This window comes from Rhinopithecus roxellana, chromosome 6 (genome assembly GCF_007565055.1).
Source record: "Rhinopithecus roxellana isolate Shanxi Qingling chromosome 6, ASM756505v1, whole genome shotgun sequence".
NCBI lineage: Eukaryota > Metazoa > Chordata > Mammalia > Primates > Cercopithecidae > Rhinopithecus > Rhinopithecus roxellana.
In genome coordinates, this window is record NC_044554.1 from 22,861,466 (window position 1) to 22,877,150 (window position 15,685).

A 15,685-nucleotide genomic window follows, 5' to 3' on the forward strand; every position below is an offset into this window, starting at 1 on the left:
TGAGAAGTAAGGAGACAGTTTGGCCTATGGAAATTAGAGGCTGATTTAAATATTAGAACATAAAAATTTGGTGACATTGTCCTGCTTGGAAATTATATGTGGTGCTAACTCCTCTGAAGAGGCTGAGAGGAATACGATGTTCATGTTACTGAATGTTTCTGTGTTCACCAGTACTTTAAAAAATAAAATTTTAATTGGTGTTACTTAGCCAAAATATCCATAATAATATATATGTTATAAAACTGCTGTGTCCATTATATATTATATCTTTTTATTAAATAACAAGCATAAAACTTGAAATTTGAAAGGATATTTCTTTGCTACATATACTTTTCACCAGGCATACTTTTAGGTATACTATTCCTTAACTGTTTATCTGCAAAGTCTTGTAAAGCACATGAAACAGTGAACAAAATATTACCAAAAGAGTCCTTAAAAATAAGAATTATTTATTATATTACTAAACTTACAGAACCAGGCCTTGGATAAGGGACTTTTCCCTCATAGACTGACCAGTGGTATTCAGGTCCTTCCTTATGTGCATATGGTCCGTTGAAGGCTGCCCGAATGCTAGACATATGATAGACACATATAGCATGCCCTCGAAAAATATTACTGAAAAATATAGAAAAGATAATTACTTTCTGGAACTAACTAGCAGGTCACCTAGCAAAACAACCCAGCCTACAAAGATAAGAGTTAAGTCTTTTGGGTAAAGTAGTTGCAATTTCTTTAAGCAAAGAATATTCTAGATATTTCTAATTTTGAAACTCTGAAACTTACCATTTTCTTAATTGCCTACTTAATACAGTTGAAGGTGACATTGTTAGAATGACAAAAATAATGTCACTTCACTTATTTTTAAACCTTGTATTGTGCTTTTATTATTTTTATTAAGAGAGATCGGGCCTTCATATTAATAAAGACTTATTCCCAAGTTGAATTATTCATTTGGGTATTATCTCCTTTTATGTTGTTCTATTTTCAAAGTAGACAGTGTTCTCTTACTCACTATGCTGTTAATATTGCTACAAATTCTATTAAGATGTATTAAGTTTCTTAATATATATGACTTGAACAATTTAAAGTCTTATGAAAATTTAGGCCTTTTTTTCCATTTTTTAGCTGGGGTTCATGTAGACATTAATATGCTTGTATATTCCTTCCTTCAGCCACTGAAAAGTGTCTATAGTAAAAAGATGACTGGACTGAATATGTTAAGCAGGACAAAATTACTTTAACCATGTAAAACTTAGATCCCTCATCTCCAGAACAAGCAGCAAGCAAAATAATTTTCTTGACTAAAATTTCTACTTGACTGTATAAAGGCAGTAGTTGACTAACTATGGCAACTTTTACTGAAAACATTTGTAATCAGATTCTACAAAAGGACATCTTTAAAAGTTATTTTTTAAACAATCTTGCCATATTCCTTAATTTAGCATGAAATGAATGAATTTTAACATTATCAGAATCTCTGTATTGTAAGAATCCAAATTGTTAATGTTTGTGAAAGTATTTTGCAAAATTCAAAGTTCTATATAAATAAAGTTTCCTACACACTGAGACACCTGTAAAACAGCAGTTATGTTACTGTCCTATACCCCCAATTCACACATTTTATAACACACCTTGAAGCAATTGGAAATGCCTAGGATGCAGGGAACACTTGAGATAGTCTCCTAACTAAAGTGGTAGCACACCTTTGATCACCATTCTACAAATATCAATCCTTATGTCAGGTAACAGCTGGGAAGCTTTTGTTCTCAGATTTATATAAATTGAACAGTCAAAAGAGAAATTATAGAAGAAAATCATGTCTTATGTTTGATTTCTCAGAAAGATCCATTATGCTATCATTTAGGAAAATAGCTTATAATCTGATCATATTAACCCATAGAAAAACTAAACTGATTATTCCATAGCTTAAATTTATCATGTACATTCACTGAATTATCATGCAATGTATGAATTATTCACAGCATAAGGGAGGAGATGAAGTTAAAATGTTAAGTACTTTCCATGCACTGTGATAACTACCAATCTACATTAACTATTTTTCTTTGCATCTAGAAATAATTGATAGACAAATTGTTTCCATGTTTCTCTGTTGAAGAAAAAGTCTCTTTGCAACAGCAGGATTCTTGTCTACAGAGATGTATTATTTTTTCTAAGTGACATTAGAAACCACCTGCTGAAAAATAACAAACGAAAGCTGTGTGGAAAGACCCCCACATAAGCACAGTATACATAATTATGTGACAGTTTATGGCTTATATGATGTAAAAGAGGAATTCAGTAATATTATTCTAGCCCTGTCAAGAGAATTGAGGTATATTCTTCTTTATTTTTTATCCTAATCATTTTACCTGCACTATGCCTTACCTAGAAAGAGACTCAGGAAATTGTGTATATAACCTTTTAACAAAAACTGATTCTAATATTTTTATTTGTGTGTAAAAACACATGAAATAATATTTTATCCATTTTTACAGCACTTTACCATGGGTAAAAAAAATACAAACACATAAAGGGGAAAACAATAGATTATACACCTTAAACTTGAGCAGCAGATTTAAAAGACGGAGAGCCAATGATCAACATGTGTTCACTACGAATCAACATAAGAGCAGGAAAATCAGAATAAAAGAGTGAGAAGAGTGCTCTGTGATTAAGAAATTGAGGAATTTTTCTCGGCTATGGCAATTGGTAAGTATTGGAGAACTGATTTAACTCAGTGTTGGAGGAGAAAGTTATTTCAAGCAAGATAAGTGAATAAATAAAAATATAGTAATGGGAACTAGCAAAGTAGACACTGCCTCGCATCTGTCAAGGCATTATCTTGTCAACATCAGACCACTAGTGAACTCAGAGGGAAAACATACAATGGTGAGTGAGTAACAGTTGATATAGAACCTTGAAAGCCTGACTTGGAAAATTCTGTATGATGAATAAAGGAATTGTCCTAGACTTTACAACATATAATAACACATTGTAAGGACTGATATCTTACAAACTGTATGTGAAAAAAAAAAATCACTGTGTTCTAGATTAGAGAGTGAAGAGATTAGCACAGGAAGATTCTGGGTACTATAAACAAGAAGATTTGGATTGAGATTGAGCTTTTGAAAATGAAAGTATGTTTGCAAACATTGGAGAACAAGATCAATTCGTGATTATAAAGTGTAGAAAATGAGAACAGCAACTGGGTCAGTAGTCTTACAAGTTACATACACCGTGAAAGGAGAGTCCAGTGAGGCATCTCTTGTTTTATATTGTTTTTATTGACTGTATAAATTTCTCACCTGGTAGTGTTAAAGAGTCCAAATATCACTGGATTCTTATGATCCCTGGTAGGTAGCAAAAAAACATCCTCTGAAAAATTAAAGACCATTCCATCACTTAGTATTTTTAGCTCTCTTTGCATGCAAAGAAAATGTATTCACATAAATTTGTTTAGAACCCAATATAGATTTTAAGATATATATTTTCATATACAATTATATAACCAAGATCAATCATAACAGAGCTAATCATTCAGTTGTTCTGGGTCACCTTGAGCTGAACAACAGGAAGGAACCAGACATGGACTAAGATAACAAGATGAGCCTCTTTGTGTTCTTGCAATCCCTTTTCCCCCAGCATTTGTGCCTGGCCAAAATGAAAAGAACAGAAACTTGCTCTGTGTTAGATAGAGGTCAAATACACAGAAAACAAGTTTTCTATGTGTCCTAGGGATAAAGTTATAAAGAAGTATATACACAAAACAGCAAATGTAATTCACCTAAAAACATTTACCTAATTCATCAAAATGTGTGTCAATCCCATTCATTCCTGGTACTGAGCAAACGAGTCTTGCTTTTAGGAAAGTGCTCCACTTATTCACCAGTATTCTCTGCCCTCCTACATCATTCTGTGAAAACCAAAAAGGAGGTAAGTAGTTACCTGAAGAATTCTGACCAACCATAAATTTTATATTATTAAACATGCAGTTACCAAGAGTTATGACTTTTTTATTTAACTATGAAAATTTGGCATAATTCTCAAGTAATGTCATCGGTGCAATTCCCCATAATTTAGGTTTTTTGGTTTTTTTTTTTTTTTGGTTTCTTAATTTGGCCTTGTCAGCGCACTTTTGCCCTGATACATTAAATATATTTTGCAGATATTAAACAATATTAATACAGCAATCTCTCCTAAATAGAATAGTGGAGAGATACAGTAATCATGATTATTACTTTGTTCATAAATAATTTGCTTCTCTCAGGAATATAGAAACATCCATTTCTTTTCTTCCTTTAATAAAGAAAAAAGGCTTTTCAAGAAAGCTTGAAATACACACACACACACATAATGCCCATACTATATATGTATATAAATATATACACACACCACACACACAATATACATATGCACACATATTTATATGTAAGTTTATTTTCGAACATCTTCTTAAATGCCAAGGTAACTTTACGTTTGTAATTTTGTTAGATTCTTAGATTATGTTGCTACTCCTATTGGTTTTAAATGTTCCCAAACAACCTCTCTAAATATTCAGTAAATTACAGATGGCTTTAAAAAAAAAATAACTTTAACCAATCGAATTGTTCAAACATAGCTATGTATATTATTTGTACTGTGTACTAAAGGAATAAAAAAGGTTTTGATTAAATTCGTTAAGAAAAATCAAGCTCAAATTTCTGCACGGGAAGAAGGACAGTCTAATTATAGACTATTTCTTCTTGGTATGGCTTCAAAAATGGGCAAAATCATACAAAATACAAGGTCCTTTTAAGATACACCTTTCATGGCAATCATTAAGAAGTCAGGAAACAACAGGTGTTGGAGAGGATGTGGAGAAATAGGAACACTTTTACACTGTTGGTGGGATTGTAAACTAGTTCAACCATTATGGAAAACAGTATGGCAATTCCTCAAGGATCTAGAACTAGATGTACCATATGACCCAGCCATCCCACTACTGGGTATATACCCAAAGGATTATAAATTAGTCTACTACAAAGACACATGTACACGTATGTTTATTGCGGCACTATTCACAATAGCAAAGACTTGGAATCAACCCAAATGTCCATCTGTGACAGACTGGATTAAGAAAATGTGGCACATATACACCATGGAATACTATGCAGCCATAAAAAAGGATGAGTTTGCGTCCTTTGTAGGGACATGGATGCAGCTGGAAACCATCATTCTTAGCAAACTATCACAAGAAGAGAAAACCAAACACCGCATGTTCTCACTCATAGGTGGGAACTGAACAATGAGATCACTTGGACTCGGGAAGGGGAACATCACACACTGGGGTCTATCATGGGGAGGGGGGAGGGGGGAGGAGGGAGGGATTGCATTGGGGAGTTATACATGATATAAATGATGAATTGATGGGTGCTGACGAGTTGATGGGTGCAGCACACCAACATGGCATAAGTTTACATATGTAACAAACCTGCACGTTATGCACATGTACCCTAGAACTTAAAGTATAATAAAAAAAGAGAAAAAAAAAAAAATTTACATACATTAGGGTTCACTGTGCTGTAAAGTTCTATAGTTTTTGACAAATGCATAATGTTATGTATCCACCACTATAGTATCATACAGAATAGTTTCACCATTGTGAGAAACCCTGGTGCTTCACCTGGTAACCATGATCTTTTTACCATTGCTGATATTTTGTGTTTTGTTTGTTTGTTTTTTGTTTTGCCTTTTCCAGAACGTCATATAACGGAATTAGAGAGCACATAGCATTTCCAGACTGGCGTCTTTCACTTAGCAATATGTGTTTAAGTTTATCTATGTCTATTCATGACTTGAGAGCTCATTTCTTTTTAGTAATGGGTAATGTTTTATTGTATGGATGCACCACAGTTTATCCATTCACCTATTGAAGGACACCTTGGTTTCTTCCAAGTTCTGGCAATTACAAATAAGGTTACTACAAACATTTATGTGCAGCTGTGCAAGTTCTTGTGTGAACATACATTTTCAACCCATTCAATTAAATACAAAGGAGCACATGTGTTGTATGGTAAGGCTACGTTTAGCTTTGCTAAAAAAATAAAAATAAATAAAAATAAAAAAAAAAAAAAAAAAAAAAAAAAGATACACCTTTCACTAGATAAGAAATATAGAGGTTGGTATAGTAAATATCAATTGTAGGCAGTCTAAAGAATACTAGAAAATATTTAAAAGTAGAAACTTATTATAAACTTAATAAAGGCCTGACCATAAATTGTGAGATAAGCAAGCATAATGAGAGAGAAAGCCTCACCACACAGAGTCGCCCGACCCTGGTGTAAATTGCGTGGGCATTGTTTTCTGCCTCCAGTGCCTTCTCAGTAAAAAAGAAATATACTTTGTTGTCATCTCTGTCTTCATTGTCAGGAATCATGTATGAACCTACAAATTTTGGTTCTATAGGAGCAAAAAATAGGAGAAAAAGTGGAAAAGATATTATAACAAAATGCTAACAAGTTATTCCAATAAATTACATATCATCTGAATCCCTATGTTTAACTTTCACCATTTCATAAAGAAATATTTTTCCTGAATTTTTTTGCCAAACATGGAAAACGCTGTAGACATCTCCACTTTATTTGCATATTAACAGCCCTTTTAGAAATATTACAAGAATATTTAATTGGAAAATAAAAGAATCAAGGAGAGAAGAAGAATTTCAAACAACAGGCAATGGGAAATTAAAATGCATACAGGAAAGAACAGATTAGGAGCATGATGAAGATAATCTCTATAAATTTCCTTCCATTGTAGATAAAAACTAAATGTAAGTATAAGTAACATATTAAAGTAAATAAATATATCATCATTTATTTTTAATTCATAAATTATCTACCAGTATAGCACATAGATCATTTCAGATTCAAAGTAGAAAATTTATTTTACGTTTTTGAGATTGTAGTCCAAGAGATTTGAATACGTGTTCTTTGATATGGTGTGTCAAATATATGAATGGTAAATCAATAACCACTGTGCATTTTACAGCTTAATAAAAATGTGGAAAGTAATTAAAATGCTCACCATAAAACAATATTATAGCACCTCCATATACCAGTGTGCCAAAATATAAAACGTACTTTTTACAAAGAATTCTGTATCAATGAATGTCTAGTGACTTTCCTAGAGTTTTGTCTCTAAAGTGTAATGCAATCCTATTAAAACAAGCAAAGCAGGGCAATCAATTAATCAAAAATTCTATCAATTGATAAAAGTAGACAAAACAGGTTACTGGATGATGGACTTTTCAGTTTTCATACATTTGCTTTGTTTTCCTTATTTAAATACTGATTTCTAAGCATTGCTCAAAAGGTATACTGATTTTATAATTAAGTCAATCAATTTTGATAGAAAATGATATACATATATCACATAAAATATTTTAATTCAAGAACGTTGTTAGTAAAACATCCTGAAATTTGTAAAGGAATTGTATTTATATTCTTATTATTATCAAAATTGCAATATTTTCCTTAAGTTTTAGAGTTGGTTTCAATCCTAATTCACATACTCTTCTCCTCATCCTTACCTTTCAACAGACGCTCATCGTCATGCTCAGTGCGGATATGGGCCAGTCGCCCCATGCTGCGGAAGATTGCAGCGTCTCTGCTCCAGTAGTCACTGTAGAGTCCAGCAAACAATTCACTACCTACATGGGAGCATCAGTAAAAAAGAAGTCAGTGTTTGTTCCTGAATTTGAAGACGAGGTATAAGTCACAATTATATTAAATACATCCATATTTAATATGTGTATCTATAACATGTACTTTATGACATTAATACTATTGGTGTTAGGAGCATGGATGGTACAGTAAGAGTCCCAGGGTTTGAGTCCAGAGTCTGTCACTTGCTAGGTGTGAATTTGGGCAAGTTACTAAGTTTCCTGTGCCTCAGTTTCCTCATTTACAAATTAGAAAAGTAATTGCATTTAGTAAGGTAGTTAAGAGTAAAGCACTTGTAAGAATAGCTGGTAAATAGTAAGACCTATATGAGTTTTTGGTAAATAACTTTGCTTCATTTATTTTCCCAGACTCAGTTGTCCTGTCTGGGGCAAAAATTTCTGGCCAAAAAACAAATGATAACAGTAGATTTCTGGAAACAGCAACCTTAAAGCAGAGTGGTAAAACTGTTTTCTTAATGAGTGGCATATAATATTAGTCTAGTTCTAAAACATATATGATTATTATATTACATAGTACTAATGCTTTTTTTAAGTTTGCAATGTGTATCTATGCATACATATGTTATTTAAAGTGCTTTAAAGGTGAAGAGATTCCAAAATTAATTGTATTTCCAACTTAATATATCTAATTATGTAATTAATTTTATAATTAGGATTATTAAAATTACAGGTATAAGAATCTGACCTAATACATAAACAGAATTTAAAAGATCTTGAATACTTTATTTATAAGTCTTATTTATTAGAACTTTAAAAATTGTTTCATTATTTATGAAGGATTTTTTTCCCAAGGTAAGGTCTTTAAAGCTTTGGAGGCCAGGCGCAGTGGCTCATGCCTGTAATCCCAGAACTTTGGGAGGCTGAGGCGGGCAGATCACGAGGTCAAGAGATTGAGACCATCCTGGCTAACCCGGTGAAACCCCATCTCTACTAATAATACAAAAAATTAGCCAGGCGAGGTGACAGGCACCTGTAGTCCCAGCTACTGGGGAGGCTGAGGCAGGAGAATGGCGTGAATCCGGGAGGCGGAGCTTGCAGTGAGCTGAGATTGCATCACTGCACTCCAGCCTGGGTGACAGAGCGAGACTCTGTCTCAAAAAACAGAAAACAAAACAAAGCAAAACAAGACAAACAAACAAACAAAAACCCTTTGGAAAACTTCAGAAGTATAAGCATATTTGTATGGTTTAACATTTGGGAAAATGATCAATTAAATTATATATACAATGAATTAAAAGGAAATTTATTTTCAACTTGCATTAACTGACTATTAATTTTTTAAAGTAAAGATGATTGCTTTTGTTATACCAAATTTAGAATAATAAGATATAAATTAAACTCAAAGATGAAAAAATAAGCTTTAGAATTACTACTATAATAGTCTTTCTCATTTTATAAAGATAATTCTAATTAGTTTTTCTCTGTTCACAAAATCCTCTATGGATTCTTAAAACACTGTATGAGATACAAACAAATAAAATCTATGGTTTCCAAGAAATAATTCATTTTTAAATTATATGTTCTATATGAGAGAGAGGAAAAAGTAAATGTGTCAGAGTGTTAACAATTGGTGACTCGAGGTAAATGGTATACAGGTGTTACTTTTACTTCAACTTTTCTTTGTATTTGAAAATTTTCAAGATAACAGCTTTTAAAAAGAGAGATTTATTGAGTTCTTCTAGTATACGCAACTTACGCTAAGTGAGAAGTATGATGCAAGGAAAATAACAAAAATAAAATGATGATTTAAATCTGGACTTAACAACATATAACTTGGGAGAGAAAAGTTAGGTCAGAACTCTTACTTAAGCATATCATGTTATTTGGTAATAGAAAGGGAAAAGATTAACAGATTAACATAATTTTTATAGAAGTCGATTAATTAGTGCTGTCTTCCCCAGAAATTTTATGTCTGTTTGAAGAAGCAGTATTTTGAGATCAAATGCATTCAGTGGTTAGGAATATGACCTGTTACCTGGAATTCAGTCTCCATTATTTGAACATCAATAAAAGAGAGTCATTAAAAGGACTTTGGAATCATCTATGGCATAAACAACCAAGTTGACCCTTTAAAAAATTGACTATTAACACGTGAGTGAGGATTTCTCTGAAATATTTTTGTTTTTGTTATAATTGAATTATGTTTCCCACACCAAATATAAAGGCCATCTTATGAAATGGTTGTAAATATAATCTATTTTGCTAATGTGGGCTGGGCTGACTCTTTAATGTATAGTGGGAATAAAGATTAGCTTTCTTGAAAATCATGAGTTTTCTGTTCTTTAAATTTTTAATATTTGATTTTATATTTTAAAGTATTTTAGACTTTGATAACTGAAAATATTGTTATGGGAAAATAAATTTATATTAGTACACATTGATTTTAATGGATTTATCCTAATTTGGAACATTGTTTCAAAATTATCGTTTTAATCAATACTATAAAATTAACATACAAATACTCCTTGGAGCCACTAGATGGCAGCCCTATGATACTAGATAATACCATATCCAGGGACGATTATCTGCACAAGAGAAAAAATAATATATTCCGAATGTTACCCAGCTTCCCATTTTGCACTCAGGACAGAGAAAATTGTGAGCAATTCCCATAACACAATATGAACTGCATGATTTAAATTTCAAAGACACTATATAGGTGCTTAAAAACTGTATGTTTGGCAAAATACTTTCCAAAGAAAATTAGAAAAGACAACATATTAGTGAAAAATAATAATATTAATAAAGCCTTAGGTAAAATAATACCTAATAGTAATTAAATAAGCAAAAATACTGAGCATTATTATAATTTTAATACAATTTGTAGTAAATACATAGTCTCTAATTAAATTTATTTTAATTATTTGGTGTCAGAAAATTTGTGAATCAATACATTGATCTTTTACAGAATGCAAAAATAACATCTAGATACATCATATTTTCATGGATTAAAAGAGAAAAACATTTTATAAAAATACTAAAATATGTTTTAGGGCTTCAATTATAACAGAAGAACTATTTGAGGATTTACTTTTCTATGTCTATGGAGACGAGTGAGTTTAACTTCTTGTCACACTCAACAATAGTCTCTATATAGAGAGGAAAGAATAGTAGAATTAGGTCTGTAGTGGAAATCTGGGAAGCTAGGTCCACAGCTCGAAATTTGCTATTTGACCACCACAAACTGTTCAAAATCTCAAGGTCTCAGTTATCTGTAGAATCAAAGAGACCTCCATGTAATTCTCAGAACCTGCCAAGCTTTTATATTTTCTCTGCTCTTTGGCCTAGAACTCCACGCCTCTCTTCCCACCACCTTCCTTTTGCCTCGTTATTGTCCACTTTTTCCATGACGTCTTGTCTGGCCAAACTTTTGTTAGTGTAGTGGTTCCTAGTGCCACTGTAGCTCCAGTACCTATTTCTAGCCTACTGCTCATCCGACTATATTTTGATTGACTCCTTATGTGTTTGAAATGATGCCTCATTAATGTCTGAAATACAAAAAATGCTCAATAAATACTGTTGAATCAACGAATGGCTTAATGAGTTAATAAGTATATCAGAAGTTCCTTTCAGGATTTAAAAAAGGTTATGAAAGGCTGTGAAATATCAACAATCAGGGCCAGGTGCGGTGGCTCTCGCCTGCAATCCCAATATTTTGTGCAGCCCAGGCCGGAGGATCGCTTGAGTTCAGATGTTCAAGATTAGCCTGGGCAACATAAAGATACCCCCGTCTCTACCAAGAAAAAAAAAAAAATAATAATAATAATAAATAATAAAGTAGCTGGGCATGGGGTCCCACACCTGTGGTCCCAGCTACTCAGGAGGCTAAGGTGGGAGAATCGCTTCAGCCCGGCAGGTAGAGGCTGCAGTGAACTATGATTATGCTACTGTACTCCAGCCTCGGCAGCTGAGCCAGATCCTGCCTAAAAAAAGAGAAAAATAAACCACTCAGGATAAGATCCTAACTTTTAAAAACTGTTTCAGAGAGAAAATATCAAACGAAAGAAAAGGCTATTGAGAATTTACATGGATAACAAATTTGAATTTTTGTTCAAGGGCCTTATGTAATTTATTAATTTTAACAGATTAAAACAGGAACTCTATTTTTTTTTTCAAAAATTTGTCCCCAAGAATTTCAGCCCAAAGGACATTATATTGTGATTAAAAGACTGTGTCAACACTAAGTTGCTTATGTGAAAGAAAATAAGACAGTCATTTGACTCTTTGAAATAGATAAAAACAAATTATTTACAATGATTCCAAAATGTGTAATTAAAATACTTTACTCTGTAACTCCTTTTTTTACAATGTAAACTCTAGTTGAAGTTGTAATTAAATGCATTGCATTGCCTTAATATTTTATGGAATGTATCAAGAGTTTTGTTCATGGACTATATACTATCTGAGTTTTTATTTACCGTGTTGGATTTTAATTGTATAACAAGAAAAATTCACAGTAGTGTTTCATGACCTTCTTATCTTGTTAAGTTTTACTCAAGCATTTGTTCGGTTTATGTTATAAATGTATGTTCTGCAAATCTAAATAATATGAAACACATTTGCCTCGTGGAACAGCATATAGCTAAAGACTGATTTAGCTGCCTCACTTTATAACTGAATTTTATAATTTTGTTAGAAAATTATTCTATTGTGGATGGATTGTTTTGCAGAATCACTATGACATGCATAGCTACAAGGAGAAACAAAATGCATTTGGGAGGATGAGGACGGATGAAAATGATCCATATATTTCAATATCCCAGTTCGCACTCATGTTCTGCTTAGGATGCTGAAAGAAACCAGGATGAATGTGTGATTCTAAATGTGTGATTTTATTAGGCATTTAGCTGTTGTTTGGGCTTTTGGTTTGTTTTGGTTTGGGCAGATGATTAGCACTAGCTCTCAATGTTAAGAAGGTGGTTTTGAGGCATGAAGGAACAATAAAAACATCTTATGAATCTGTTTATTTTTGTGTGCCAGCACCCATGGCTATACTCTTGAGTTTTCTTTTTGGCAAACCGATGATATTGATACCATGATGGTTAAACCAGATTCTCAAAGGAGAGAATATAAGTGGGGAATTGAAGAGTGGGGCTTTTTTCTTCTTCCTTTACCTCTTTTCGTTGTGAAGGAACCGTAAGTAAAGTATTCAAATAGCTCCTTAGAGACTAGCAGTCATGGTCAGAAGCTACAATAAGCATGTGGATCATGGGCACTCTGCCAAGTGTGAGAGAGAGCACAGCAGCCTTGGATAAGAAATTATAGATATTCTTTAGGGACAGGAAAGTGGTAAGGGAATAACCTGAAGTCTATGTTTCTATATAGTTGAGGTGAATTCAAAACATGAAGCAGAACATTTACTTATTATGTTTGTAGAACTTATCATAAAGACAAACATTCTAACTTCATTTATGATTTTTTCATTTATTTTTCTAACAAACGACCTTACTTTTTGCCAGTTTATTCCCTGAATGTAAATATAGTTAATTAAAAATAAACAATTATTTATTTAAAATGTTTTAATGTTATTAACAACTTGAAACAATAACTTAAATGGTCTCTGCATGCATTCCAACTCCCACTCATTCAATTGACATTGACTTTTAATTTACAAAATTCATAATGAGGATCTATATTCACAAAGGTATTATTATTATGGATAAAAGTTCAGTCAGGAAGAGGATTTCAGCAGCTGTAAACTTTGTAGTTTTATTTGCTGAAAAAAAGTAATAAGAAAAAAGTGTAGAAAAAAATTCATGGACTATAAAATGTCTTACTAGCAATTACTTGTTAAAATAAAATTTAGTGTGCATTTACTTTGAAAAGCATCCCTAAAAATACCCCAACAACAAAGTTAATACTTTCAAAGCAAAGTGTCAAAAGGCACATGACAAATCAGGATTTGTTTTTTCCTCAAACACTAGCAACATGTGTCTTATCATACCTTAGGCATTTCAGGAATGGTAGGATTAAATTATACCTGGAGGTGCTAATACAACTATGGGTCAGAATAAAATTTAAAAACAAAATGGCAATAAAATTAAAAGGAGAAACTATGGGGGACTGTAACATTACTGAAGATATTATAAACTTAATTAGAATATTGCAATATTATATCAAATATAACTAATAAAAAGAATCAGCAAAAATATTTGCTTCTTGGCCAAAATGACATATGACATACAGAACACTATCTCCTGGGTTTTTATTTGGCCAATTACCAAACTTAGTAAGTTAGTAGCAAGATAATTACTAAGTATATTTGGATGATTTGAAAGGCATGGATAAGCAATGCAGCAATTCATTATAATGAAAAATTTATTGTTTTAACAAGCTGCTTTTAAAATCAAGTTGTAATGCCTTGTCTTCTTCAGACAGTTACTTAAAACCACTTCAAATACAGTAGGAGTAATCACACTGGAGGAAAACGTGGCTAAACATGCAGAAATATGGCACCTGAGATATGAGCTGATATGCTACCAAGATAAATTGTGTTAGTACAAAGAGACATTGGAAGAGCAAGCCTATTTAATATATGATTTCATTTTGATTAGTTTCTGAACATATACGACATAGTTCAGTAAGAAGCTTGTTTCTACTGCTTAAATCCTTTGTCACATAGAATTATTGCAAGCTATCAAACTTTCATTTCTAAGTTAGATTATAAATGGAATAAAAATGTGCTTTATAGCTCATTTTTCATCTATCAAATAAGCTCTAATATTTATTCAATTTTTTATAAACCTCTTCTTCATATGATCTGAAGTCAGCTAAATTTAAGTTAACTGAATAAAAATTGTATCTAAAATTAGGAAATTACATAGAACTTTCTCTAATTTGCAAGCACCATTTTTTTTTTAGGTCAAGTAGCTTTATGAATATACTACCTGTTTCAGTGTTTTATCATTAAATTTGTCTTCATGTGAACAAACATTGAACATTGTGTGACATATAATTAACCATGAAACCAAGAAGTAGCAATAATCTAATGATAGTCATCTTTTTGCTGGAGGCTTGTCTTAACCCATCAGCAGAGAACATGTGTGGTCACAAAATACCACATTAATACATTCTTTCACAGTCAGAGTAAGCTGTACCTAGCTTGCCAAATTCCAACTCAGGTAGCTCCATTTTTCCAGCCCACACTCCTGCTGCTTTTGCAATTGGGTGAATTATTTTCACTTCCTCTCTTTTAAAGAGTTTCTGGCTCACATAGGTTATCAGGTTTCCATCCAGTGGCTGCTGCATTTCCACAGTGAGTGAATGATCTCTCCAAGGTACTTTGGGATGAAAGTGAGTGGATAAATGTGAAGAATTATATTTTTATTTCTTCTCTTTGGAGGGATTATTCTACAACTTGTGTGTTTAGCTTGGAGGGCACTTTTGATTTGATTTCTCTTCTAAATAAGTGAAACAGCCACCCAGATGGCAAGCACTTCAGATTTCAGCATAGTGTAATTTGATTTGGAAGTTCAATGAAACTCACTTGGAAATGTCCCCCCAGTAATATTTCCCCTCTTAGAAATTTCACTTTTGAATTCTTGACTTCATGCAGAAACAAACTCCTAGGGAGACTGAGTAGTGAGTGGCAAGGTGGTCATAGAAATTATTATTAACTCTTTAAATGAAATGTTAAAAAATAATTTGTCTTCTAATATTCTCAGGATTTCACTACAGAAGCAGTATATGCTGTGTAATTTTTAATTTCCTATTCCCTTTTTATGATTCTTAGGAGCAATATTCCAAAATTAATTTTTCATTTGTTTAGGAACTTTAGTGAGAATTACATTTAGTATTCATAGGAGACTTAGTCTTTGCAAGATACTATACGGCACAAGAAAGATAATAAAGTCTCTTTTTTTTCAAACATAGTACAATCTTTATGAAGAAAATTCACTAACAACTTTAGAAAAAGATGGTATGAGCCTATCAGATATATAAATTTTAACATGTATTTTGTCAATG

At 32.4% G+C, this 15,685-nt stretch overlaps 1 protein-coding gene across 3 annotated transcripts in view; it reads right to left on the reverse strand.

Moving 5' to 3' along the window:
- The window catches only part of SEMA3E (semaphorin 3E), a 282,783-nt gene that overhangs the window by 38,533 nt on the left and 228,565 nt on the right, over positions 1 to 15,685 (reverse strand). For all 3 annotated transcript variants that reach the window (XM_010353559.2, XM_030931851.1, XM_030931852.1), the window contains exons 6-10: positions 7,568 to 7,687; positions 6,296 to 6,438; positions 3,799 to 3,913; positions 3,306 to 3,375; positions 471 to 615 (exon numbers count right to left, since the gene is read on the reverse strand). In XM_010353559.2, the coding sequence (XP_010351861.1) occupies positions 471 to 615; positions 3,306 to 3,375; positions 3,799 to 3,913; positions 6,296 to 6,438; positions 7,568 to 7,687 (593 nt within the window). The remainder of the gene's footprint in view (positions 1 to 470; positions 616 to 3,305; positions 3,376 to 3,798; positions 3,914 to 6,295; positions 6,439 to 7,567; positions 7,688 to 15,685) is intronic.